Source organism: Anser anser (genome assembly GCF_964211835.1).
Source record: "Anser anser genome assembly, chromosome: 2".
Taxonomy (NCBI): Eukaryota; Metazoa; Chordata; class Aves; order Anseriformes; family Anatidae; genus Anser; species Anser anser.
The window spans coordinates 38,299,329-38,327,291 of NC_139721.1; the positions used below are offsets into that span (position 1 = coordinate 38,299,329).

Genomic DNA, 27,963 nt, shown 5'->3' on the forward strand with positions numbered 1-27,963 from the left:
AACCTACACAAGGAAAATAAAAAAAGTGGCCTGGTGCCTCCATTATGGCTAAGTACTTTTCTCAGCCAGAAGCATAATCTGTGAACTAGGTAATTATTTCAGGAAGGTCTTTTTTCCACCCATTTGTTCAGTGAGTGAACAATGTTGAAATAAGTAGGTTTGAAATTAATTATTTTTCTCAGGAGCCCCAGCAGGATTCAGTGGGAGGTCTGTTGCAGTGATTTTATTCACTGTTTTGAGGATTTGTGATCAGAATTTACTCTTGAGGGTTACCAAAATAGAGCAGCATAGGCTACCTTTCACAGTTTTCTTAAACAAAAGAAGTGGACCATGTGCAAATTTAGGCACAAAAGAAAGGAACGACACACAGCTGAGAAATGCATCCTTGGATTTCTCTTTTTCTTGAGGCTGAGGGGAAAGAACTGCCTGCTGTCTGACATCCATAGAATCACACCCTGCAGTAGGAGGATTTTTGAGCATTTCTGCTGTATTTTTCAATGCAGGAAAAGTTGAATGTGGCTGTTCGTGGAAATGGCAAACATGTATGGATGGCTTCATTCCTCTTATCCAATGCAAGGATGTCAGCAAGTGCAGCTTCTCGTTTCTAGCAGGCACATATACTGCCTATGTAGCCCCTTCCATAAAAGTTACCCTATATAATCTATAGTATAGATATAACTAATTATTTTGAAAACATAATTAGATTCACTGAGTGGCCTAGCTCTAGAGCCAAACGTGATCCCCATTTCTTCCAGGGCCTCTGGCAGGTTCTGTAGCAGCAGGTTTGCAGACTGCTTCTAGTTCAGGTTTTCCATGAGATTTTCGGAACATAGATTGTCAGCTGTCTTCAGGAGATATTACTTAAAGCAGCAAAGCAATAGCTACAGGTATTCACGTAAATTAATTCAATATTGCAATTGCAATTTTCTGAGTCTTTTCTATCTGACTGAAATATAGTATCCATTCAGTGATCTGTTACACCTCTGGTGAAGCACCATCCCTGCACCTTAACTTGTTGCTCCACCTTTCCATTCTTCTGACAGGAGAATGAAAATGATCAATTGAAAAATTAATCGACAACCAATAAAGCAAGTCTCCTGGCTGTAAATATCAGCGGCAGCACAGAATGCTACTCAGCTCACACAGGAAGTCACACTAGAAATGTAACTGAGAGCATGAACCAAGTAACAACAAATGATAATAAAATAACATGGGATTGTACATGAGCAAGACTAATTTAACATAAAGGGAAAGTTTACAAAGTTTCATAGCCTAACAACAGTCATCCTCTGTAAAACAACTTTATCTTTTGTTGTTAAATTCTGACACACAATTTTACTTATCTTAGGATATGCATACTTTTGCATTACTGAGGGCCGGCAATGTATCAGAAGCTGTTTTATATAAATCACATAAAGCAATCAGACTTGCCTTCATTTTTCATTCAGAGATAGCATATAAAATTCAGATTCCATCATGGCATACTCTACACTAGCTTTTCTATAGTATCTTGAAGAGCTATGAGAGCGTTAGAATAAAAACGTAGGTTTTTAACAAGCCTAAAGCTACTGAATGATTTTGTACATTCTCATAACAGTCAAATGTATTCACAGTAACCAAAGCTTTTGCCAAGGCTGACACAGAAAGGCTTTAATATACTGTAGAAAGTCTGTTAGCAGCTGTTGTTTTTTATTATTATTATTATTTGAAGTACTATAGGTACAAAACTTCTTTTTTAGTTAACACAGCTTTTCCTACCTATGAGATTCACTGGTGAGATCTGATTTTTCACCCTTGAGCTGTTAATAATTAATAGGAATTCTCATGAAATTGCTGATATACACACCCTTGGGCACTTACTTTCCTAAGCAGAAAGAAACTCCTCACAGTATCACAGTATCACAGTATCACAGATTTCTAGGTTGGAAGAGACCTCAAGATCATCGAGTCCAACCTCCGACCTAACACTAAGTACTCCACTAAACCATATCGCTAAGCTCTACATCTAAACGTCTTTTAAAGACCTCCAGGGATGGTGACTCCACCACCTCCCTGGGCAGCCCGTTCCAATGCTTAATAACCCTTTCGGTAAAGAAGTACTTCCTAACATCCAACCTAAAACTCCCCTGTCGCAACTTTCGCCCATTCCCCCTCATCCTGTCACCAGGCACGTAGGAGAACAGACCAACCCCCACCTCTTTACAGCCTCCTTTAAGGTAACTGTAGAGAGCGATGAGGTCGCCCCTGAGCCTCCTCTTCTCCAGGCTGAACAATCCTAGCTCCCTCAGCCGCTCCTCGTAAGACTTGTTCTCCAGACAGGATGCTGTTGGCCTTCTTGGCCACCTAAGCACACTGCTGGCTCATATTCAGCTGCCTATCAACCAATACTCCCAGGTCCCTCTCTGCCAGGCAGCTTTCCAGCCACTCATCTCCCAGCCTGTAGCTCTGCTTGGGGTTGTTGCGCCCCAGGTGCAGGACCCGGCACTTGTCCTTGTTGAACTTCATACAGTTGACCTCAGCCCATCGCTCCAGCCTATCCAGATCCTCCTGCAGAGCCTTCCTGCCCTCGAGCAGATCGACACACGCACTTAGCTTGGTGTCATCTGCAAACTTACTGAGGGTACACTGGACGCCCTCATCCAGATCATCAATAAAGATATTAAAGAGGACCGGCCCCAGTACCGAGCCCTGGGGGACACCACTAGTGACCGGCCTCCAACCAGATTTGACTCCATTCACCACAAATCTCTGGGCCCGGCTATCCAGCCAGTTTCTAACCCAGCGAAGCATACACCAGTCCAAGCCCCGAGCAGCCAGTTTCTTGAGGAGAATGTTGTGGGGAACTGTGTCAAAAGCCTTACTGAGGTCAAGGTAGACCACGTCCACAGCCTTTCCCTCATCCACCAAGCGCGTCACTTGGTCATAGAAGGAGATCAGGTTCGTCAAGCAGGACCTGCCTTTCATAAACCCATGCTGACTGGGCCTGATCGCCTGGTTGCCCTGCAAGTGCCGCATGATGACCCTCAAGATAATCTGCTCCATGAGCTTTCCTGGCACTGAGGTCAAACTGACAGGCCTATAGTTCCCCGGGAACCTCTTACAACATAATTATGAACAAACCAACCAAAATACTACTTAAGTGTCATTTGTGTTTCAGCACCAACATAGCTAAACAACAATTTATTTTTTTCTGAACTTTCCAAAAGAGGCATATAAAATTAGTATTAAATATCCTGTGTTTATAAATCTACAATTTGACTTCAGTTAGTGACTTATCAAGAGAGAATAAAACTTTGTGTTCAGAAAGCGAAAGTTTATTAATGACTTCTTTCACTAAGAAAATTTATCATCAGCATCCTAAAGACATTGGAAGACCTAAGGATACAGCTTTATGTTTTTGTCCAAGGGTTGCAGTACCCTAGATTTTAAAATAAATACAAGCAGTAGGTATTTTATCATTAGATGTAGCACTTGGTCATGCAAAAGGATCCTGAATATTTTGATAGCCCACATTCTCAAAGAACATGTGAATCTAAATCAAAGGATCTTCTTAAAACAGTAAAAGTTGTATAAGCTCCTCTGAGCATTGAAACAGAACTTGAATTGCCATTCGTGGGCTGGATCAATAGATAGAATTTCTTGAAGTATAGTTTATCTTCTACATATGCTTGATTGCTATTTATTTTAAAACCAAAATAATGTGTTTTTCCTAGGCAAATGCCACATCATAACAGCAGAAAGGGTATGCTTTTGTGACAGGTTTTTCATGACAAGAATGTGTGAAGAAATGTATTACAAAGTAAGAAAGAACCACAGGATTCTACTTTATTAAATACCAACAGTATGCTGTTCACAATTTAAAGAGAACAGATGTACAGCTTCCTCCTTTAAAATATATGATGCCAAAATAACTCTTTGATATGATCATAAAAATACCTAATTTCCAAAGCACATTATAACTTATTGAATGGTAAATTCTCAGAAATATAACTGTTTTATTTATACTGCATTGAGAAATAATGTTTTACAGCTAGTTAAGAGAAAAACAAAGCTATTTGATGTAGGTTAAAGACAAAATTATAACATCCACCAGGTTCTTTCAAGGACCTCCATTCGAATTAGCCCTGAACATGCAAATGCATTGATATCTACAGATGTAGTCATGAGCTATTGCCAGATACACACAACATTCAGAAAGAAGGCTTTATCTAATAAAGCATAGTTGCAGTCTAGAGCTGGAAGAATTTGGGGAGCTCTAAGGGGATGTTCATTTACCCTTCCTGTTTGCCAGATACAAGAACGCTCCAGACTCACCTCACCTGAATTTGTAGTAAATTTGCTTTCAGTAGAAGTTCATGTTAGTATGGAGGCAGACGACCAGTCTTTGGTCTGATGTTTAGCTAAGTGAAGAGAATGTGAGAAACTGTGGAGATGACACGAGAAATTGCTGGATGGTAACAAATAACAGAGTGAGAAATGGCCATGTTTCACTGAGAAATGGAGAGGAGTACTGACAACCTCTGAGGTAGGCAGCCTTTCAAGGTCAAGAGCACCTAAGTGGCCATTTTAGTAATATGTTACAAATCAGGGTGAGAAGACCTAGGTAACGGTATCAGAAATGTCAAATTTGGCTATGCACAAAGTGAAAGTCAGATCAACCTGGAAAAAAAAATCATAATAAGTCATTTATTTATGAAGGAGGTGAGGGCGGGGACAAGGAGAGGCAGAAGTGGGTGTAAGGAAAAAAACATGAGAATGGAGAGAAGAGGAGATAAAACGGCCCATCCAAGTATAAGGAAGGCGCTGATCAGTACACTTGCATGGCCAAATCCTGCACCTTATCACCAGTCTATTCTAACATCTTATAAAACTACTCTTAGCTGCTTTCTCTGTAATTATGCTCAGATGTGCCTTCTGTTCTGTGTACAAGAACATGTGTGAGATGCTAGCAAACTTAAAGCTGGACTCGCCAATAAGCAGGATAAGAGCTGCCTGAAAATCCATGGTCTGGAGAGTCTGAGAGCAGGCTATTCTGAGGACCCACAGGTCTGAAGACATCTATCTGTGTGCGTGCATGGATGGATGTGTGAGTGTGAGATGTACTAGGAAGCTGGGAGCCTGACTGACCAGAAGAGAAGAGCAGGATCAATACCTTTGGATCATTCCTGCTGCAGGAGTATACATCTATATATGTGGTCCTGACCAGGCACTGTCCTTCTCTTTGTGTTACATTGCCGGTGGCTGGCTGTGTCTGTGCAACACACGTGTGTACATGCTGGGAATCCATGCTCAGACTTTCTACCACCTACCAAGGAACAGAGGACCACAGCAACCTGGATATAGTGGTTTGAACCAGAAAAATCCAGTGAGTCCCAAAGTCCATCTGATTGAGCTTCTCAACAGCTCTGAATGATGGCAGAAGAATTATTCCAAGGATTATTCTACAGTGAATTTTCACAGGATGCCTTACCAAAAACAAGAGACAACATACTGTACTCAACTATTTCTCGTGTCACATTTATCCTTAACCAAGAATAGGATGGGAGGTATTTTGTGATATATGGCTAAACAACAGAGGTGTGTTATATCTTTTGCTCCCTAAAATTTAAAAGCAGAAAACTACATACAATAGCTAAAGGTAAGATATATCTTTCTGTAGAGACTAAACATGGGAGGAAGGAGTGGCTTTTAGGACTGCCTCCTTCAATACATCCCAGCTTGCAACCACTCTTTTTTCATTTTCTTCCCATCTTTCTAACTTCAGCTTTAAAAACACCAAAAACACCATAGCCAAATAACTGTCTTACTCTGTGAGACACAAAGATGTATCTCCCATTTTTAGCCAGTGCACCCAGAGGTGGACCTAAAACCTAAAAGAAACAAAGGCTATATTGTTTTCAAGAACATATCTCTGTAACATAAATTTCTCACTGACTTTCTCTTCTGAGCTCTCTGACCTTGCATTCACATACCCCCCTTTTGTTTGGCTTGCCAACCATTCATTTTGGTGTCTGTACATCTCTCCCCAGTTAGGAAGGTCATCCTTTTGCTTTCTCTGCCTCATTTGTCTGTAATTCAATCGTCTCCTCCCTTCTCAGCCACAAAGTCAATTTCTCTGCTTAAATCACACCTTAAAGGCTTGTATTTTATTTGTTGTTTAAAATTTGCTTCCTTTTGAACCATTTTGTGATACTCTGTGTGAAATTCACTAGATGATATAAATTATCTTGTGTTTCATTTGCTGGAGCTCAAAAATAAGTTAGAGTTTCAAGTAATCATACAAATGTGTATCATTAAACATTTCACTTAAAAAAAATCATTTAATTAGAATATTCTCCTCCTCAGAATTGCAGTATTGGATGCACACTAGTAATTGAGACAGAATGCAAAATTAAAGTATTTCAATCAATACAGACACATAGACAATAAGCTCCAGGCAATAGGGTAGCCTATCACATCCCATCTATTATTCCAAAGTTGTATGCTTTTTTTTCTTTTTTTTTTTTTTCTTTTACCTTCCCTGAAGCTTGATGTCTTTCAATTACAAGCTGCAGAGTCTTCTCCAAAGTGGCTGTAAAGTTGTACTTGCATTTTCTAGGACGCAAATATATGAAGGGGAAAAAATTTAATCATTTGAATATTATCACCTTGATAGTTCTCTATTTAGAAATACTGAATTAAACTGGAAGAAATAAGGAGTGAATTATAAAAGCAAATATTCCATCATGCACTACATACTAGTTTATTCAAAACCCTACTTTTATACATTTTATATTAAAGAAATCAGGTATTCAATAAATGTTTCTGTATTCACTTTTGTTTTCAAACATCTGTGCATTTGTTAAACCAGAAATTGATATAGGAACACCGAAGGAGACTTTATGGGTCGTCACATCCAGGCTGTTGCTAATGCACCTTTTTTCTAACTGCTCTTAGACATTTTTAGCAAATGATGACAAAAATGTCTTTGTCTTCCTCAGCTATTTGCAAGAGAGTAGCTCTCTGCTTAGACCAGTAAATCCCAATACCTGTCCCTAAATACAAGGTCACACATTTTACATTGTCCAATTTCTATCCATTTCTCTCCATTCAGTCACCCTATCCTCATTTTGACACCTCCTGGCTTCATTCACCACCAAATTTCACAAGCGCTACTTCTTCTGCAAGGTCATCATTGCAGATGCTCAGACAATTCCAAAACCAGTCCTTGAAGCACCTGACAAGTATCCTTGCTCCAGATCAACAGTTCCATACTCAAGAAAAGCAGTCATCCCCTCTTCCTTTACTGCCTACTGAACCCACTGTACTCGGACTGATCACCATGATCTGCTTTTTAAAGAAACATTTCCTATGTGGGATCATATCAAATGCAATCCATGCAGATTAAGCCAGCACATGTTCCCGGTCTAGAAATCAGTTCTCCTGTTAAAGAAATATCTGCTCTACTCTGTCTTTGTTAAACCTAGGTGGCATCTTCTCCCAGTTTCCATTTATCTTCATGGCAGTTGGCAGCTACACTTTCCCAACTGAAGAATTATTATGTATTATTATTATTATATTCATCTCATTGCAAATTATCATACAACTCCTGTCGATGACCCTTTAACTGCCATCAGGAGAGCTTTCTCACATACTCAGATAGTTGCAGAAGTATTTATAAAAATGGTTGCAATTTTATTTCACCTATGTATATCTAAGGCTGAAAATGTCTGTTTCAGTTAATGGACTTTTAGAAAAATCAGGGACTATTTTTCTCATGTGAAGCAGCCAATGCTCCAAAAGAATCAAATAATTGTCATGTCAGAGGCTTAAGTTTAAGCCTTAAGAAGCTATTCATCAATCCTGAATTTTGACATGTCAACAGAAACCTTTCAGCTAACACCTTAATAAAGTCAATGACACCTGACCTGTGCAAAGCTCCACAAACTTCAGGCTTCAGTTATGAGGTGAATGGCTTAAGCTACACCGCTACTTTACTAAAAAGCAAACTCTAAGTGCAACACAACTCAGTAACTTTCCAATAATTACCCATGGCAAACACCTTCATCAGTATGCCTATATTGCCTTGGATAATTTATCCTGAAACTAATGAGTTGCATATTTTGGAATGTGATTGTCAACACTGCTTAATAGTCCTAGCCTTAGAAAATGGGCTTTTCTCAACAACAAAGGAGAGGCAAAAGGCATTCTGTCATATTATTCTACATTCCTCTCTTTTTTGAATTGTAGGATGATTTCCTTATTTTTTAAAAGAGTAGCCCTTTGGTAGTAAAAAATAAGAAAAAAAAAAAAATACCAAACACAGCACACACATTCATGTTTTTATACTTTTTTTTTAAATTATTATTCCACCTTGTGAATGTCCAGGACTGATGCAGAATAATCTACATATGCAGATTATCTCCAGATAATCTGAAGCAGAATTGAATTTTGTAAACTGGACCCTAATTTATTCCGTTTACAGTTTTTTCAAATTAACAAATATCCAAATCAGAACTCAATTATAAATTAGAGTATCAACATTATTTTTCAGACATTATTTTTCAACTTGCTTGTTGAGGTTTTTATAAAGCATACATTTATTTATTTCATTGAAGAAGCACCTAGAAAACAGAGGTTCCCTCACTGAAGGCACATGGAAGCAATTAGCAGTGACATTGCACCTGTTCCAACAACTTCACCAAGACGATATACAACGTGTTTACAGAAGTAATTGGTGGGAAATGGAAGATGCCAGTAGAAACGACAAGGTGTATGGCACAGCCACAAGGCAGTACAAATACTGCCGATTTAAATCGCCTGTCTTCTCTATCACATATATGGAACACATGAAACAGCAAAACGTCATTGTATTTGTGCAGTTCCCATCCAAACTGGAGAGAATTAATAACACATGAGAGCAAAAGGTTAGTCATCTGCAGCCGTTCTGTTTTACTAAATTATGGCCCTGCGCTTTCTAAACACGTTAAACCACAAATCCTGAAAAAGAGACACAGTTTTGGAGCAATATTATCCGCAATTAAATAGCATGATCCCTGCAGCAAAAAGCTCACTTGGGTATTTTGAAATATAGCAAGTTCCTTTCAAATACCTAATTTATTTTTTGTGCAAAACATATTAAAAAAACATGAAGTAGAGGTGGGGTATGCTGGAAATTAGACCTGCAGATATAGGCTATATTTCAAGACTCTTGTGATAACCTTAGCAAATTAAAAGGGAAAAGATCAACTCACACTAGCAAGTATGTCCAGTTTTATTGTGCTGATACAGAGATAATTCAGCAGTTCTACACACTTCATTTTAATTGTCACAGAGTTACTCACCAAAGATTACAGCTGCTTTCAAAGGAAAAGTTAAATCAACAACTGCAGAAAATGTATTTGAGTGCATTTTTCCAACAAATGCTAATTCACTTTCATTATAAAACTTTGGCCTATGGCATCCTTAAAGTGCATCAAAACTATGTAGATGTAGAAATCCATCTACTTGAAATCATGAATTCCAGTTTATGACCTCACTGGAACAGCTTCCCTTAAGTACTTGCTGTGACTTTCACTTCATCTTTCCCTGAAAGAACCATCAGCAAGTGATTGATCCTGTCCTAGTAGCACAACCTTGTCCTAGGAGCACAACTGAGACTATCTGCCCAGGGCTATTGCTTTTCTAATAACTCTAGCTCACCGTAGATTGGAGGATGGAGAAGTTGAAGAAAAAAGTGTGAGTGCTACAAACACTGGATCTGATTGGAACAAGCAGGGCTGAGCTGAGGAGGGGGGCACAGTGTGTGGAAGAAAGTCGTGGGTCCAACACAACAGCCCAGTGAGTATCCACAGAGAACAAGCAGGAATGAGACTCCAATGAAGATTTTATAATGGTCCTCTCTGAATGACCTGATTTCAGGAATTTCATTTATTTTCACAATTCTCTAAGAAAGTAAATGCAGTGTAAAACTGACAGATTGCAATGTTCTAAAAAAGAGAAGCACTCTACAGCACCACAGTGGAAACCACAATTACAAGCAAGACTACAATGCGTAACAAATTCCCAGGAAGAAAAAAAGCATATATCCATCAATGTATTGGCATATCCATCACCATTTTAGTTTACAGGTTCCTATCCTGACAGACACTCAGTATGCTGTCCCACTGAATCAAGTCCGTAAATATAACCACAATGTGTGACCTTGTTCATGTATACATGAAAAGCTCCATTAACTTGCTAAAAAAAAAAAAAAAAAAAAAGGAAAAATAAATAAAAAAAAACAACAGTGCGGTGGGTGAACTCCTCTGTGCTTCCTTGATGAATGGTACCAAATCAGGACCAGAAAAACACAGAAAACTATTATGTAAGGAGGCAATTACTAAATCCATTTCCTCAATCTGTGGATTTGTGGCTATACACATATGTAAATATTGGAGGCTTTCAAACATCTGCAGGTAGCTGTCTTTTATGCAACACGGCAGGCACAGAAGGTAGCAGTGGGAAAAATGTTATTTTTGTGCCACAAGTGCTATTCTGTCATTCTGCTGGCACATGCTATGGGACAAGTGCCTGCAAATTGTGACACAGAAACTGCACGCATAATCAAAACCTCTTCAGTAACACAGGTATCCGTATGGGTAAAGCTGAATTCCAAAATGTCAGACTTAAGTAAGCAAAGGAAATAACTGTATAATAAAGTGAGTTCAAAGCATAAATGGATGATGTTTCAATTCAAGTTTGTTAATATACCCATGTGTCCTTATAGTTTGTTTTTTTTTTCCTACTCCTTGTGAAAAGCATGCAAGTGAGAATTTTAAATAAACATATTACAAAACAGTGTTCCAGTTACCCCACAGACTTTTTCCTCACTTTCAGATGCAGATGTGTCTGTTTTCTTAGATGTTCTATTTGGTAGTAGGTGCATTTGTAGAGACAGAAAAAGAACTTCTACCAACAGTGAAAAAATTCCAGCAGTTTTGAAATAATCTTTAAGGAAAAGAATCAACTTTCTTATTTAATCCATAATAGCAAATACATTTCAGGGAAATATCAATGCTGGAGTACAAATTATTACTGTTAATTTTGAAAAAAAAAATGCTACAGTGATAGCCTAACTAGTAAACAGAGTCACAGTGTAAGTAGAAAACAGCTGAAAGAACCAGAGATCTTTCTGTACATACAGTGGCCTTTTTAAACTTCTAAATGATCTTTCCTCTGAGCCTCCAACCTAGCAAAAACCTGCATCCTCCCTCACCTCACAGAGTCTGCCACACCTACTTATGCAGATTTCATTTGGTAGGAACATAAATATGTAGCAATGTCCTAATTGTGGGGCAATTGTAAAATTATGCAATTTATTTTTCTGCTTTCTAGAATGACAACCTGCTTTTCAGAAACAACCTCTCCTGCTGGTTTTCCATACATTCTTTGCTAGTATTGGAAATCGAGAGTGCATTTGCAGTAGTTATTCCTGCCATGAGTGAAAAGAAAGATAGAACCTTCTTGAAAGATAGAACTATGTCTAATTGTATCCAAAGTTATAGACCTGCAGAACTAAGACCAAGAATGGGTGACTACAAGGTCAAATAGCTGATAACTTAATTTCCTTTTATGACAAGGTTACCCACCTACTTAACCAAAGCAAGGCAGCTGATGTAATCTTTTGGGATTTCAGCAATGCTTTTGATACTGCTTCTCATAGCATCCTTCTGGAAAAAATGTCCAACATACAGCTAGACAAATAGAGAATAAATTGGGTGAAAAATTGGCTGATGAGTCAGGCTGAAAGGGTTATAGTAAATGGAGTTACACCAGGCTGGCACCCAGCCACTAGTGGGGTTCCAAAGGGCTCCATTTTAAGGCCAGTTCTCCTTAATGGTTTCATAAAAGACCTCGATGAAGGATTCAAATATATACTCTAAGTTTGCATATGAGCCTAAATTAGGAGGCGCTCTTCACTCCCTCAGGGGCAGAGAGTGCCTTACTAGGGACTGTGCCTCTGAGAGCTGCCATCCCTTCTGGGATCACCGACTCTGTATGTAGAATGGGAAAACCAACCCATACCAGCATTGACATAGAGGGTGTATTGTGCTTGCTTCCCTTCTGTACCAGTAGGGTCCATTGCCTAAAGATCAGTTGCTATCAAATGAGACAGTGCCGTATCTTCCATTGCACAGCTCTCAGTCGCAAATTTCCACTTCATTTATTTCGGACAGCATACTCAAACTCACTTGTGGTTTGTCTAATTATGTTTCTACTAACACTATCATTTAGCTCATACAAGTCCATGCTTTAGTTATTACATACATTACAAAAATACAATATTAAAGATAAAATAATGGAACTGAAGTTTAAATATTGCCTCATGAGGAAGGAATATAGGGATTGCTAAAATAAAATCTATGCTAAATCTGTAATAGGTTATTCCACAGTTCACTAATTATCATTTTTCCATGAATAAACTCATATAGGAATGATGAGCTTTTTTTCTTGCTAGAGGATTCTGAGGTACCATGAGGTAACCCTACTGGAAGAAAAACTCCTTTTAGCAGACATGATACTAGATCAGTATCAGTACTATGTCAGACACCGGATGAGATTTTGGTTCTGAGTACATTGTCTCTAGGTCTTTCCAAAGAAAATCCCTACACAACAAAATATTATTTTGGATAGGATCTGGTTATAAAGTTAGAAACGTGTTTGTTTTGGACAGGCACATCAAAGAGAAAGTCTCTACCATAAACTTAGATAATTTTTTTAAACAATTGCTAGGATTCCCTTGATGAGAGGGGAGTAAGGAGGAAAAAGGAAGCAAGCTAATGTGGGGCTGCAAAACTCCATTTACATACAGAATTTTAACTAATCTTAAGGGAATGTTTCATGTCATCAGCCCTGAACTGCTTTGTGTTAATACAAAACTGACTGATAAAGGTAAACTGATTTTTCCATGGTTTTGATTTATTGTTATCTAAACTGAAAACAAGAAACTTTAGTTAACAGCTAGATAAATGAACCTCACTTAGATCAAAACACATGGCTGCGCTAATTAGCAACTAAGCAAACAACAGCATGAAAAATGGTAACCCTTAATTACAGCCTCAAGTGTACTGCTGGGCATTTAGTATTGTCTGTTTATCCAAAACGAACAATAAGTAGCTTGCCACATGTTTCTCATGTCTCAGAGGACTAATTAAAAGTGGCCATCCCTGGTCCTAGCCACCTGAGTACTGATTAGATCTCCCTGGGTAAACATTGCTTCAAGCCTTTGTCTACCAGCACTTTCCCTGTGACCCTATTTCTTTTGTGTACCAGCTCACTATTAAATTTCTCTTGCTAATTCAGCTGAGCGGTGATGAATTGCTGCTGTCCTGCCTATTTTAGCAAAACAGTAACTTAGTACTGTAACTGAGGTACTAATGTTAAGACAGTGAGCACTGTTCATGGTAGTTTCTAAGCTTCTAGTAGGGAGCTCAGCTGCCTTTGCATTTGGCTACCGCAGCCAACTGCACACTCTGCGTGCCAGGCAAGAAGCACAGGCTCCAAAATGTTTCCTAATGGGCCATGCCTCCAGTTTGACCTCCCAAACAATCCTGCCAACGAAGTGTCTCCTTTGAGAGGTGCTGGCATCAGAGAAGCTACCCCATTAATAAGAAACCATAAGGGTACTGGAACACTTAATAATTAAGTACTGTAAGAGTGCTAGTTCTAGAAAGCAAAGTGACACAGATCATCATACTTGAGACAGAAGAGAAAAAGAACAAGTTGGATGGTTAAAACTATCTAATTGTGTGGACATAAAGAATTTGGATCCAAGGCATCTCAAATTACTCCTTCCAGTGCACTTTACTTTGCATGTATTTATAATGAATCTCTTAGGATTTCATGACACTGAGTTCCATTCACTCTTCCCTAAGCCTGAATTAACAAGCTTAAATGATTTGTTATCTGTGAATGTTCTGGTAACTGCTTGTCTTGCCTTTCTACCATCCTACTGGCAAAAGTTTTAGCAGCACGTCATCCAGAGAAGGAATTCACTGTATTTGTTGTCTGTATTAAATATAATTTTTACAGCCTAAATCTTGTAGATTAGACAGAGTATTAATAGTAGCTATTTCTTCCTGATCTTAATGGTAGTGCACAATAACCAGGATACCTAAAACATATTTTAATAATTCCAGATAAGGGCAAAAAATTAAAAAAAATCGATTTAATAATCTTGTAGAAATGTACAAATAGAATACATGGCAAAGGAAAAACAAAAAGTTATTTTTCATGTGTGTATACTTAGTGTCCACAACACAGGCATAGTGAGATCTCCTCCCATCCTGAAAGGATGTATTTTTCTTTGAGGGATGCAAAATCTGAACAACAGTAGAAATCTAACTCAGCACTTTGTACAAGAGAAGACAAGGTTTTATAAATAGTATTGAAAGGGTTTTGTTTGTTTGTTTTTGTTTGTTTGTTTGTTTGTTTTCCCAGTGAGCTAGAATGCAGTACTTTACACAGTTGATGCAAGTTGTGGCTTCCAAGAAAGCAGCCAGTCCACTAAAATCTCCAAACAGGGTGGTTAGCTTTAGCACACCAGTTGTACTGGATGCTTTTCATTTGGACCTTAGTAAGATACATTTAACTGCTACGTTTCAAAAACTAGGGAGATGTATTTCTGTGTGTAACTTGTCGGGAAAACAAACACACGAACAAAAACCACACATGTTCAATGAGTGTGGATTCATATGAAGGAAGACCCTCATATCATGCGAAGAAACTTGACAGGTGGGAGTAGGCATTTTCTTGGAGGAAGCTGTCATGGAGCCATGGATAATAAAATAACTGCTGCACTGAAGGGATCCGCTCCTCTATTTTGGCAGTGGAACCTTATGAAGAATTGTGCCTAGAAAGCCTAACTTCAAAAGCAGTACCAATAATTTCTTTGTAAGAATAGAAGGGTTTATGGAAGGTCCTAGAAACCAAAGCTGCATCCCCTTCCATGCAGAAACAATTAAGGAGAGAGATGATGGGAGAGGAGAAAGCTGAAAAGCCACATTAAGAGACTTCATTATGAGACTTTTTATGGAGGATGACACATGGAAAACAAAAGACAGAACAGGAAAACGAAAAGGTGTTTCTACATGCACACCACACTGACATGAAGCCCAAAGCAGTTAAAATGCATTCTTCTTCACTGTATAAAGTCCCATACATGAGACGATGTGGTTTTGTTATGTGGATTGTAACATATATCACTTGTAAACTGTTGTACCATTTATACATATTTAAATACGAAGACCAAATCCTATGAAAAAACACCAGCTTTGCAATTAAATCACTTCAACACATGATATTGGGTTCCTGTAAAATGCCGCGAGGTTATTGTTCTTCTGAGTATTGTTACAATAAAAGAGCCCTCAGTTAATGTACCACAAATTAGCAGTATCAAACGGCTCTACTGAATAAAAGATGCAGACATACCGGAAGACAGACAGCAATATGACTGGGATATTAAAATATGCCAGCAATAAGCAAGTTCAGAGAAATACTGATAGCTGTCTAGAGGGAAAACAGAGTTCTGAGGCCAAGGCAACCTTGTTTGTAAGGACTAATGATAAAATAAAGTTCATTTGTGTTGAAGTAAATTGGAAAGGACAGTAATCCAGGAGATCAGTGTTTCAGATCTGAACTCATGCCTTGGAGAGCACTGTACGTCGATGATATGAGAATCAGTCTCCCTGGGATGCTGAATGGGTTGAGCGGTGGCAGAGGACCTCAGTTCACGTCACCTGGGCCTGTCACGCCCCAGTAGGAGGCACTCAGCTAATCCATCATGAACCCATTTACTGTAAAACAGATTGCTTGACAGCTCCTCAGCCTCATTGCCCCATCACGCTAAAAACCTCTGCCTGACAGAAATATTGAGTCAATTAAAGGAGATGGCCTGCTAGCAATAGAAATGTGTTTTTCTTCTAACAGTTCTCTATTGGGTCTAAATAAAGGAATTGAAAATGTTCCAGAGAAGGTGACCATACTTGCACGGGCCCTCCCATTGCCAACATTTTGTTTGTAAAAGCTAATTGTCCTTCTAGAGCACTCAGGAAACAAGGCTGTCATTTTCAAAACTCCAAACAATTTGTAATTAATTATGCTTACACCTTACATGCCTTTTCTTGTATACTGAAATAAAATCAAGTGGCTACATTATGATTCATATAGAACGGTGACATACAAAATAAAAAAATATACTTTGATACTCTGAGCTGCTTTGCTAAGTAAATGACCAATTATTTATTGCCCACTGAAATTCCATAACATATTTTGAAGTATTATCCAGGTCTATACTTAATTTGGTTTCATATAAATTAAAGGAGAGTGACTTTGAATTAAAGAAAATGCACACAGCAACAGAAGTAACTCTTCTAGTAGTAGCAAGAAGACTACAAAATATCCCGAAAAAGTTTGCTCAGTTTTACAATTCAATTCCTTATGTCATGCTCCCACCTCCTTGTATATATTTTCTATCAATATTTGAGAGATCAGGTTTATTACTCTGAGTAGTCACATGAAATGAAAATTTCCACTGTATCTGCAGAAACAGCATTTTAAATTGACCTGACCGCATATTACCAGTAGAAATGCTTACTCTCCCCATTCTGTTACATATGGTATATTCTCCAACTATTTGGTGAATTAAGTACTTACAGCAATAAAAAGTAAGTGTCAGTGACAGTCTTCACTGATATGTAACTGGATCTAGGTGTCTAAATCAGGTAGCTGTGAGCAAACTGTCCATTTTTCCAGAAGTATTTATCAGTTCTTGATCACACTTTTGTGCCTTCAACTGTTACGATCCTCCAAAGGGGGAGGACCAAGATTAAGAACTCTTGATTCTCTTGAAAACAAAACAAACTAAAAAAAAAAGTCTGGTTTGGGGCGACAGTCCAGCCCAGACTTCTGGAAGTGTCCATGATCATACTTCCAAGAGATAACTGTCCATGTTACTTAACACTGCTCAGAAAATGGTGGCTGCGTTAAAGTGAACAGCAAGGATGTGATATTGTTCCTGGATTAAATTATTTTATCTTTACAATACTGAAAAAAAAAAAAAAAAAAAAAAGCCTGTTTATAGTCCTAAAAAATATCCTCTGTATCATACAAATCATGTGCATTCAGTAACATCAGTTTTGCCTCTGCACCAGCCCATTCGTGGGTTTGACTGGAGTGGTGAGATATACATATAAATATATATCCCATGTACTTAAAGCAGTACATAAACGCTCTGTATATCTTTAATCTTCAAATTCTGATTTATTTCAACTAGTTTTTGCAATATGGAACAAAAGTATAAATAGTTTCTTTGTACTTCAGAAAACTGAAGTGCTGTCTTTCCTAATATTTCATGGATATCTCATTTACAGAAAGCATCCTTCCAACATGAAGCACCAATTCTCTTCATATATTTTAAAACATGACATATTATTTACTATAAATTTAAGAAGCTTCTATTCATACATAATGTTCAGCCAAAAATGCCCATTAACTTTCTAAACAGATAGAAAAAATGCAAAGAGCTTATTTAACAGTTGCAAAATTGCAAAAATGAAAATGGGAATAGTCTTTTTTTTTTTTTCTCTACAGGCTTCTTTCATGTTCCAAACAATCATGAACTGATTTTAACACAAAACAAACTTTTGGCTAACCATGAAAATCAACTGGACTTTTTCTAATCTAATTTTCTGTCTCCCAAGGAAAGGGGGATAAACACATTTTGTGACAGGATTTGTTCCTACCATACTACTTACATTTACTCTGTATGCACTGCAAATTCTGAGATCAAAAGACAGAGTGATGGGGGAAAAATGTTTTCAGTCTGTGCCCCAAAGCTGCAAATGTGTTAATATTCTCATCTTTCATGTTTTCAAGGTATTTTCAGTAAATGGCTCTTTACTGTAGACTTCATGAAGGAACTTAACCTCTGATAATGATGGACTTTAAAACAAGAAATAGTATTGTGTTTATTGCATAAGAACCTGTTAGATATTTACTGCTTTTAAAACTGAAGTCCTGATATCTGCTATACTTACAAACAATTTTCAGAATTATTTATCCTTCTATCCTCATAAAAGGAAAAAGCACCTGCTATTATTTGACTTCATTACTTTTATATAATGTGGAGATACAAGAAACAATACTAATGTTTTGAGTAGTGTGCTCTCACCAGAATTAATATGAGCCTATTCTTAATCAAACTTTTATAAATTCAGACTTGTAATGCCAACTGATGTTCTTCATCCTTAACAAATTTACTTCTCCCTAACCCCTTTTCTGTTTCTAAAGCAAAAGTTACTCTATTCGTACTTCAGAAAGGAGTTGGCATGAAAAATGGGCAAAACCTTTCTCTGCCTTGCTGACAGTTCCAATAAATACATACATGCATTATTATTGGAGATCAATATAAAAACAAATTTGCTCCATTTTTTAGTGAATGAAAAAAAGAATGGTTTGCTTTTTGACCATTTTTAACTTCATTAAAAGGATAGATAATTTCAAAACAAATTGATAGATTAAGTGGCTTTAGACATCATTCACATTCATATCTTAATATAGATTAATAATGTCTCACGTACTATGCACTAATGAGGACACTAAGTGAGCCTGCTTGACTTGCCCAGAAAAGTTCACTTGCCCAGAGTTAGAACTTTTACATGCCAACACTTTTCCAAAAAGCTTCTACTTTATCATTTCTCATTATGTTGCAATTTTCATGGGCCACTAAATTCCCCACTGATGTATAGTTTTTAAGTCACTGGAAAGTTATGATGTTTCCTTCTGAAGTGTTAAATGACCTGTTTCAATGTTTGAATTTTTATGTTTATTGTTATTTCAGACTAAACTACCCCATGAATTTGACCAAACCTATGCATCGCCTACCTATGCTCAAAAATACATATGCATATATATACATACACCTGACTCAGAGTGTAAGAATTCATTCATGTTCATAAGCTGCTACAAAAATAATAAAATGCATCCTACATTCTCAAACACATCACTGTTGTAATCCACTGGACAGATCAATTGTCTTCTAAATTGTTTCCACATGCTGTAATCAGAGCAGATTTTATTAGCCAGTATCAACTTTCTGGATTCATGTCTTGGTGACTTCCTATACCTCTCTGAGAAAACAAACAAACAAGTTTCAATTTACAGCGCATGTTTAACTGTTCCATCTTTGTTACAACTATATAACTGGAGATTCTGCATCTTCTTTATATTCTGACTTTGTTTTTGCTCTGGGGTCATTAACAGCTTGCTCAGATTTCCTTCTCTTTTTTTTGCTTTTGCATTTTTTTAAGTGTATCTTGAATAATTAAAAGCACAGCAATGTGCATTTCAGCTCAGCGAAAAGCTGCATATCAAAAGCGTGATGTCCATGTCACCTCTAATCCTCTCAAGGCTCTTTGCAGATCAGACAGATGACAATTCATCTAAATAGAAGTCAATCCTCAAAAGGTTAAAGGCACCTGGGCTAGAAAGACAGTAATGATTCCCTGAGAGTATCATAATAATCAATAGCCTTTGTTTTGAAAAACATCAGTAGTATACTTCACGTAAACCACAGGAATTAAGCCAGACAATAATACACACTGGGACAGCTTCAAGTCTATGCACTAGTTACTGAAAAGGCAGGAAAAAATTTGTTTCTGTCGTTCTTCAATTACCTAAAATATATGGATATCCACATGTAAACATGTTAAATCATGTAGCAAAGAAGAAGAAAATTTCCTACTTCCAGCTCAGATGTGCATTCTTAACAGATGGCATGTATGGACAACAGAGGTGCCGTGAATGACAAAGCAGGTAGTCCAAGAGCTGCTGCACAAAAACGGGCTGTTTAATTCTGCTTTGATGTAAATCTGCTTTGATTTTTATGACTTACTTTATCCAGCCCATAATTATTGCAAGCATATGACAAGAAACATGGCTGGAAATGAGCAAAGAATTGTTGGCCCAGCTCTCAGCAATCACTTTGGTATGAAAGTAACTTGACATGGAATTTGCTTATGTATATAAAACATATAAGTAATTACTGAGATAAGTATACCAGGGGCCTCAGTAAAACAGCTTACATGGTATTTTAAGGATCAAGAACTAAGCAGTGTGTCTGTTGTACAAGTACAGCTGTATGGAAGGTATGGATATGTGGAAAGACACAATTTCTCAACTACTGACACTAGGCACTATATATCCTAGTGAGTAGGAAGTAAGTTATGGCTTATATTGGGTTTTCTTAAGACCAGGTGAGATTTTAATGGGATGATGCGAGGATGTTGGATGTTACGAAAAAGCACTCCAGAAATGACAGAAAAAGCATGGGGAAAAGCACAGAGTTATCAGAGGACAGAAGCCAGAAGTACTGGAGAGGGTCCCAAGGTAAGTTTGGATATAGAGAGAAGCAAAAACCCACAGTTCTTTCCTCAGATTCTGAACTACATTTCCTTTGGGTCAGGTTTGCGCTGCCTTTTCATTGCTTTTGCAGCTTATCTGTTGATAAAGATTTTTCCTGTGAGCACTGTGGAAATATTTAAAGCCATAACTGATTTGCTGATATCATTTAATTAATTCCATGAGCTGAGTGTTACACTTCACATAGGCCTTGTGATCCTATGATTCCCTATAGATCCACTGCCTTCAAAGAAAACATCTTAAGAATACCAAACCAGCTGGATCAGCAACTCTAATATTACAATCTAAATGTGTTGCAGGGATTTGGATGCCCAAGTCTGAATCTGATCAACTGCACAGCCATTAACTACTCCTAACCACAGCTGCTTCCTTAGGTCTCCCTCAACACTTTAAAATGTAACTTCCTGCTCAAAGAGGGGAAAAGTGCTTGACATCTAGTTCATGCTGAAAATAATTAGGATCTGGAAAATAACAAGGGGATCCAAACATCCTAATCTGGACACTTCAGAGTTGGAGGTTAACACAGGAGTTTTCATGCTTTAAGTCACTTTTTCAGAGTGGCATCAATCAATCCCTAGTTGTTAAAGACATCCAGGGGAGTTCCCCGTTTCCTCTCCAAAACAGTGAGAACACTTGCCCAGGTTGTAGGAGACAGGCTTAATTTCTTTTCTTTGGCATTAGAAGATTCACACCCGTGACTCTAAACACTAGGTTGTGATCTAGCCTGTCTCTGACTGTGTGTGTTTGCATGAATGGAGAAGAGGATGGGAAAGCGGCAATACCTATTTCATTCACAGTTCGCTGGGGACAGAGAAGAACACAAACCCGTATTTCAGAGCTTATCAGACCACCAGTGGTTCAAGCTCTCCTCCAACCTGATTGCTGCATTTTGAACAGTTGCTGCAATGCAAAGGCAGCACTGAAACCACATCCAGAAACCCTTCTAGTGCTAACAACCTCATTCAAAAGTGACAGGATAACCTACTTCTCTGCAACTCTTGGATCTCTCCGGCACAGCAAAAGCCTCAGTGCAAAGTGACCACTTGAGCAGGTGTGAGGAAAACCTTCCCAAAGAGCCTGCGTCCATGCTGCCCACGGCCATCCACTGCCTCAGCAACCTAGGGAGCTCAGACAGTGGTTGACAGGAAAAGGAAAGGACAATGTTCTCCTCGTCACACTAGTAAGACTTGATCATCCAGTTGGAAAATAGATAATCCTGTGTGATTTGGGCAACTAATCATGTAGCTCTGATACCTATAAAAATAATTACGACTCGTTTCCGAACAGCCAAGAGCCTGAAATAGGTCGACATAAATTGCTAATCCTGAATAATGGATAGATATGTAAAAAGCAAGATTTCTACAAGCAGAATTTGCCTCCATCCACTGGAAGAAAGTATGTCTAATGAGTAATGTCACCAGCTCTACTGCAAACAGCAGGCATCTTCCACACTGCTTACGTTAAACTCCCAGTGAGTAAGGTAAATGACATAAGTTATGCTTGAAGTTAGCACTCCTGCATTACAACAGAAAAAAAAAAAAAGATCAAAACCTTGCTATTAATCACAACTTTGCTCTTAAGCAGAACTATACCATTACTTCAAGATAGGTTTTCAGTAAGTAATAAAGTACTAACAGGATAATTGTAGTGGAATGGCAAATGAAATCCATTCTTGCTCACATTTGTTCCACTTCTCTGCACTGATAGTAAAAATACATAAAATCAGAAACTGACGACATCCATAGGAAGTGTTTTAAAAAGAAAAAAAAAATAAAAAAGCCACTAGCAGATACCATTCTTTCTCATGCATCATCAACTACATTCTGCCCAAGTCAGAGTTAGCTGGTAAGAAGCAATAAAAAACTGAAATTGGAGAATCACAGAAGATTGAGGGGATGTAAACACAAGCCTAAAAATAACTCATCCCTGTAAATACTCCCCTTACTCACCTTTTTTTCCATGTTTTGGACATTGTCTTGACTGAGAACCCATATTTATGTTGCGTTAGTCAATGATTGGATGTTCACCCCAAAACATTTCTCATTTCAGCAACCCAGGAGTCTAGCAATATTCACACCTGTTCCAGAGCCTAAAGGTTGGTCTGCCAGTCTACAATCCGTTAATATATCAAATTCCCAAAAAGTTTTCCAGGTGGCTAATGTGAAGGATGTGTATGCTGTATACTGAACTTGCATCCCCATACTCAAATCCATCTACCTCACTAGGTTTTAGCAAGAGATCAGCTCAAGAGAAGAGGCCAGTCCTTCATTAGAACAAGCAGGATGAGACCAGATGTGGAGAGACTCTTTCATATGGGAATCTGTGTGCAATAACATGGTGGTTTTACAAGCATCTCTGTCCAATGCAGTTGAATCTTCTCTCTCATCACTTCATGGTAAGGAGGTTAAGGTATAACCCCTTTAAGAAAGTATACCTCACAAACACAGCACTTGGAAAACACTGTGAATCAGTAAAACTTATCATATAAGAGAATAATCATGTTTTGATTATTATTAGGTCAGAATATTTGTCTTTCCAATGATTTTAAATCTTGCAGATCGATCACCACTTCATGGAAAAATGTATGTATGTCTGAGGACAGAAAGCAATGGAATGTGGCATTTATCATGCAAATAATACTTTTTTTAAAAAAAGCATAAAAACTCCAACATTCGCTTGTTAATTGAAACACACTTATCAAGTGTGATGCTGACTGCCGTGAGCTCTTAACTAACATTACCACTGTTACTGAAGACAATAAGCATTACTATAACTGTTTCTGGATCTGACCCTGTGAGCTTTATCCAGATACAAATATTAATAGCTTTTCAAAATACACTTGCCTTTTAAAAATTGCGATATGTACAGAGCCTACGTTGACTTTCTATATTGCCCACATATTTGCAGTCCATTTGGCACTACTGCAAATCATCAGGAACAAATTCATTCTGAACATGCCAGCTAATACCTACATGACATCAAGTGATGGTAAGAGCCCGAAAGTAAATAAATGCATACAAATTCATGTATTTGTATTTGCATGTATAGATTTGGCAGAAAAGAACAAGAAACAACAAAAGAGATAACAGAAAAATTATCTTATTCACTTGATTAAAATCAACTTTGTTGAGAAATACAGCTAAAATTATTTTTACTGATTGAAATATGTTTACGAAGCAATTCATATAATATCATCCCAAATTCAGAGTACTTCTGCTCAAACAAGAGAGAGCGCCTGTAGAATATTAAAATGATAACCAACTGCTAACTCTGTTATATATTCAATTCAATCAGAAAACATGGAAAATTGGCTTCTGATTTTCAATTTAAAGAATAAAAAAGTTATGGCAAAAGAAAGATTTATTTTTTTTGTAAGAGAGTACCTAATCTTTAGAACTACCTGGACTGTACACATCACTTCAAATTACCAAGAAAAAGTCTTAAACAACTTGACTATAACATTGAAACAGAAATGTAATAATTAATATGCAAAATAGCAGATCCATATTAATGAAATTAGTAGGAGAAGATAGCACTTGTCACCATAAGGACCACTTACTTAAATTCTTTTTCCAGTGAGCAGAATGTGGCCATTATATTGCACAGTTGGATCTTCACGTGCGCATGTGCAGCACTCGTCCCATGACACAGCTACAGATCAGATGTTACATTTGTGAGGACAGAATTCACACACTAAAAACATTGTAAGACCTAAATTCAGCTCCAACACCTTTCATATTTTTCATTTTTTACCAATTACATTGAATCTACTCCTGTTAGATCTACTTATTATATTTCTGAATCCTTCTGGCATTACTACCGTGAAGGTGATTATTCAAGCCCAATGCATGACACCTGCTTCCTCCCATCCTATGGCACAAGTAACTTGCCTGTTTGTCTTCGAGAAGAAGGCACTAAACAAGAAATATCCAAACTATCTGTGCAGTCTCAGATAAACCTGCTTTGTAACAAACAAATCATTACTGGAACTATCTGCAGTTTTACACCTATCATAAACGCTCCCTGGAAAACAGTTCTGAAAAAATAGTTTGCATGTCCCTAACATAACCAGAAAAAAAAGTGTATAAACTAATGGGTTTTGGAGAATGCTTTAGTACAAACTATTTACAAAGTCAGGTCTCAAAGGCAAAAGCATACCTTTTATCTTTGTCATTATGCTTGACCAAGCCATAGTTCATTCAATTTTCACTCACTGAAATGTGCGTATCATGTGTTTGTACTCCTCAGGCTTCTACAGATTCCACAAATGAAAATTCAAACACGGATAACATCACACCATAGAGCAAGGGGAACCCTCGCCTGGGATTTTCTGAACATTTTCAGCTTCATAAATGTACTCCACATAGTGTTTCCAGCCTTTGCTTTTACCTTATTCGTAACTCCTATTTTATAATCTTCTAATAATGCTTTTCTTTAACATCTGGCCATGCTGGATACTTCACTAAAATGTAGTGTATAGCTAAAATAAACTGTGTTAACACCCCACTACTGATAATAGAGCTCACCTTTACTTTCAGTATGAACATTTTTGCTGTTAGAACTGTGCTAGCAGTTGTTGCAGAGCTGGTGGTACAGCAGGCATCAGGAAATTTTCTACAAAATAATTAGGAATACATAGATATATTTAAACACATATACATGGTCCTTTATACACAAGCACACAAACAAGCAAAGCGAGGGAAAAGTTGTTTTTTTGTCATTGTTGTTATTTTGTTTTGAACATACTCAGCGTGGTTTTGAATAACATGAAAAACCTGCAACCATCATGGTAACACTGTATACCTTACAGCCTCTTCTCAAAGGACATACTCCTTTAATTTAAAAAAAAAAAAAAAAAAAAAAAAAAAAGTGGGCACACATCAGACTACCTACCAAGGTAATGGGGAAAAAGCTGGGAAGATTTGGTCACTGGTTTTTAAGGGACAAAGGGGAAGCCACTGTCTTCACATATCTCAAACCAACACCTAGTAATAAGTACAGGTATTTCACCTGTGTGGGAAAAACTACCCATTCTGCCCCCAAAGGGAACAAAACCTCAGATATATCATCTGCATATCTGTCAGCTTGAATGCCTCCTGGATTCAACTGAAGCCTGAAAATGTTCTCACAAGTTTCTGCCACATTTAAAACATACTTTCTGAGAATCTATTTGGCAAGAGTTAGCACAAATTTTGTATTTAGAGGAAGGCAGTAGACAGAACAGCCAAGTCAAAAGTTTATGGAAAGAAGAAAAGCTATCTGTTTTAGCATTTAGCTGTCATGAGTTATTTTACGAGATATATGAAACCTAGTAAATCACATTCCCATCAGAAAGAAACTATATCCAATACTGACTAAAATACATCCCCTTGCTAGTGCTGTAACCAAAGAGTCTGACCTTCCGCATTACATTTAATGGGAGACAGAAAGAATAAGAGCCACATACAGTAAAGAATAATCTATGAAACCTCTTAAAAATAAATACTTGCAAGTCCTAAAGAAAACATTATGAAATAAGAGCTGTATGAAAAATTGTTTATGAGTTCAAATGCACAAACATTGTCTTTTTACATATAAGTATAAATTAATCCCTTTGCACACACACAAAAAAGGAAGACTATGCAAGTATATATCACACAACATACAAGTCCAACAATTACTTACTTTTTATTTCCATCTATAAATTTGAAAATGCAGTTGCCAGCTTTTTTGGTGCCTACTGTAATTTTCCTCCAGACAATTTATGGTAAGATTGATACATTCAGTATGACGTGTTTTCACTATTTAGCTCTTATGCTGCATCCACAACTTGCTTATCATAGAGTCATAGAATGGTTTGGGTTGGAAGGGACCTTAAAGATCACCCAGTTCCAATCCCCCCTGCCATGGGCAGGGCTGCCACCCACCAGACCAAGCTGCCCAAAGCCCCATCCAGCCCAGCCTTGAACACCTCCAGGGATGGGGCATCCACAGCTTCTCTGGGCAGCCTGTGCCAGTGCCTCACCACCAGGAATTTCTTCCTTATATCTAGTCTAAATCTCCTCTCTTTTACTTTAAAGCCATTACTCTTTGTCCTATCACTACACTCCCTGACAAAGAGTCCCTCCCCAGCTTTCCTGTAGGCCTCCTGTAGGTGCTGGAAGACTACTGTAAGATCTGCCCGCAGCCTTCTTTTCCCCAGGCTGAACAACCCCAGCTCCCTCAGCCTGTCTTCATAGGAGAGGTGCTCCAGCCCTCTGGCCCTCCTCTGGACTCACTGCAATAGGTCCATGTCCTTCTTGTGCTGGGGACCCCAGAGCTGAATACAGCACTCCAGCTCAGATCTCACAAGAGCAGAGTAGAGGGGGACAATCCCCTCCTTTGCCCTGCTGGCCACACTTCTTTTGATGCAGCCCAGGATACAGTTGCCTTTTGGGCTGTAAGTACACATTCATTGCCAGCTTACATTGAACTTCTAAACAATCCCAACACCCTCCTCTGGACCTGTTCTAATATGAGTAACAATCCTTTTCAGGAAAACAAAACAAAACAAAAATCTATTATACAAAAAAAAAAAAGCCATGATAAAATTCATAAGGATCAAGTGCTCATAACTTAAAGCCCTGTCTTAGATATACTGATGCATCCATTTAACTTCAGCAGCATGAATCTATTGAATTTTGTGTCTTTCAGTCTGCATGAAATAACAAATACAAATTTGTTTTTCAGTATGGGAATGTTTTCCCTACGCTTATATTCCAAATGCTGGACCTACCCAGAATTAATAGTGGCTTATCCAGGGACTGCTAAAATTCATATCTGAACTCTCCATTCATAACTACCAAGGCCACTGTTCACAGGCTTATGCTTAAGCATACGCTGTCTGTTAGGGAATTATTGGGGAGAGTTGCAGTAACACAGTGTGAATGCTCCACAGAAATAACAAACTGATCAAAAGTCCTACAGTGGAAGACTTTTTTATTAAAAAATATCAATTCCACAATAATAAAACTATCCCATGAAAATCCATTAACTGTTCAAATCCTGTCAGAAACAAAACAGTCGGGCTTTCTCTAGGCACAGACCTGCCAATGTTGTTGCTTTTCTGGATTGACTGAGCAATTCCTGGAGGAATCCAGGACCAGTTCCTTCAGAAAATGGCAGTCCTAAGGGCCAACTGCATGGTGAGGTAGGCAGAAGAAAGCAATGGGAAAAATGCTTACGTTAACACATAATGCACACACCACACTTTAACAGCTTCAGTGACGTTCACCTAAATTATTTCCTTATTTTCCTGCTCCATGTATGTATATGTTGGTATTTTTTACAACAATGGCTGAAGCTTCTTTCTTACAACTGCTGGAGCACAGACACACTTTTGCATAAATTGCAATTTTCACATTAGGTGAAAATCTGAGTTTTCAGTTAGAAATATTCTGCATAACATTCAAACAAACAAAATTTGACAGTGCTTTTTAAGGCTTCTTGGCAATTTTTGTGGAGCCTTGTCTTTTCTCTTCTCCATGCTCTCCTCCTGTACTGTAC

At 37.9% G+C, this 27,963-nt stretch overlaps 1 protein-coding gene across 14 annotated transcripts in view; it reads right to left on the reverse strand.

The window, feature by feature from the left end:
- The window catches only part of NKAIN3 (sodium/potassium transporting ATPase interacting 3), a 372,374-nt gene that overhangs the window by 318,909 nt on the left and 25,502 nt on the right, over window positions 1–27,963 (reverse strand). For 6 of the 14 annotated variants that reach the window (XM_083823888.1, XM_083823886.1, XM_083823891.1 and 3 more), the window contains 3 exons: window positions 24,966–25,053; window positions 23,999–24,090; window positions 6,516–6,594 (listed from right to left, as the gene is read on the reverse strand). The exons of 3 other annotated variants lie outside the window; for them this stretch is intronic. In XM_083823888.1, coding sequence (XP_083680014.1) covers window positions 6,516–6,594; window positions 23,999–24,090; window positions 24,966–25,053 — 259 coding nt within the window. 5 more of the 14 variants (XM_083823884.1, XM_083823880.1, XM_083823890.1 and 2 more) reach the window with 4 other exon arrangements.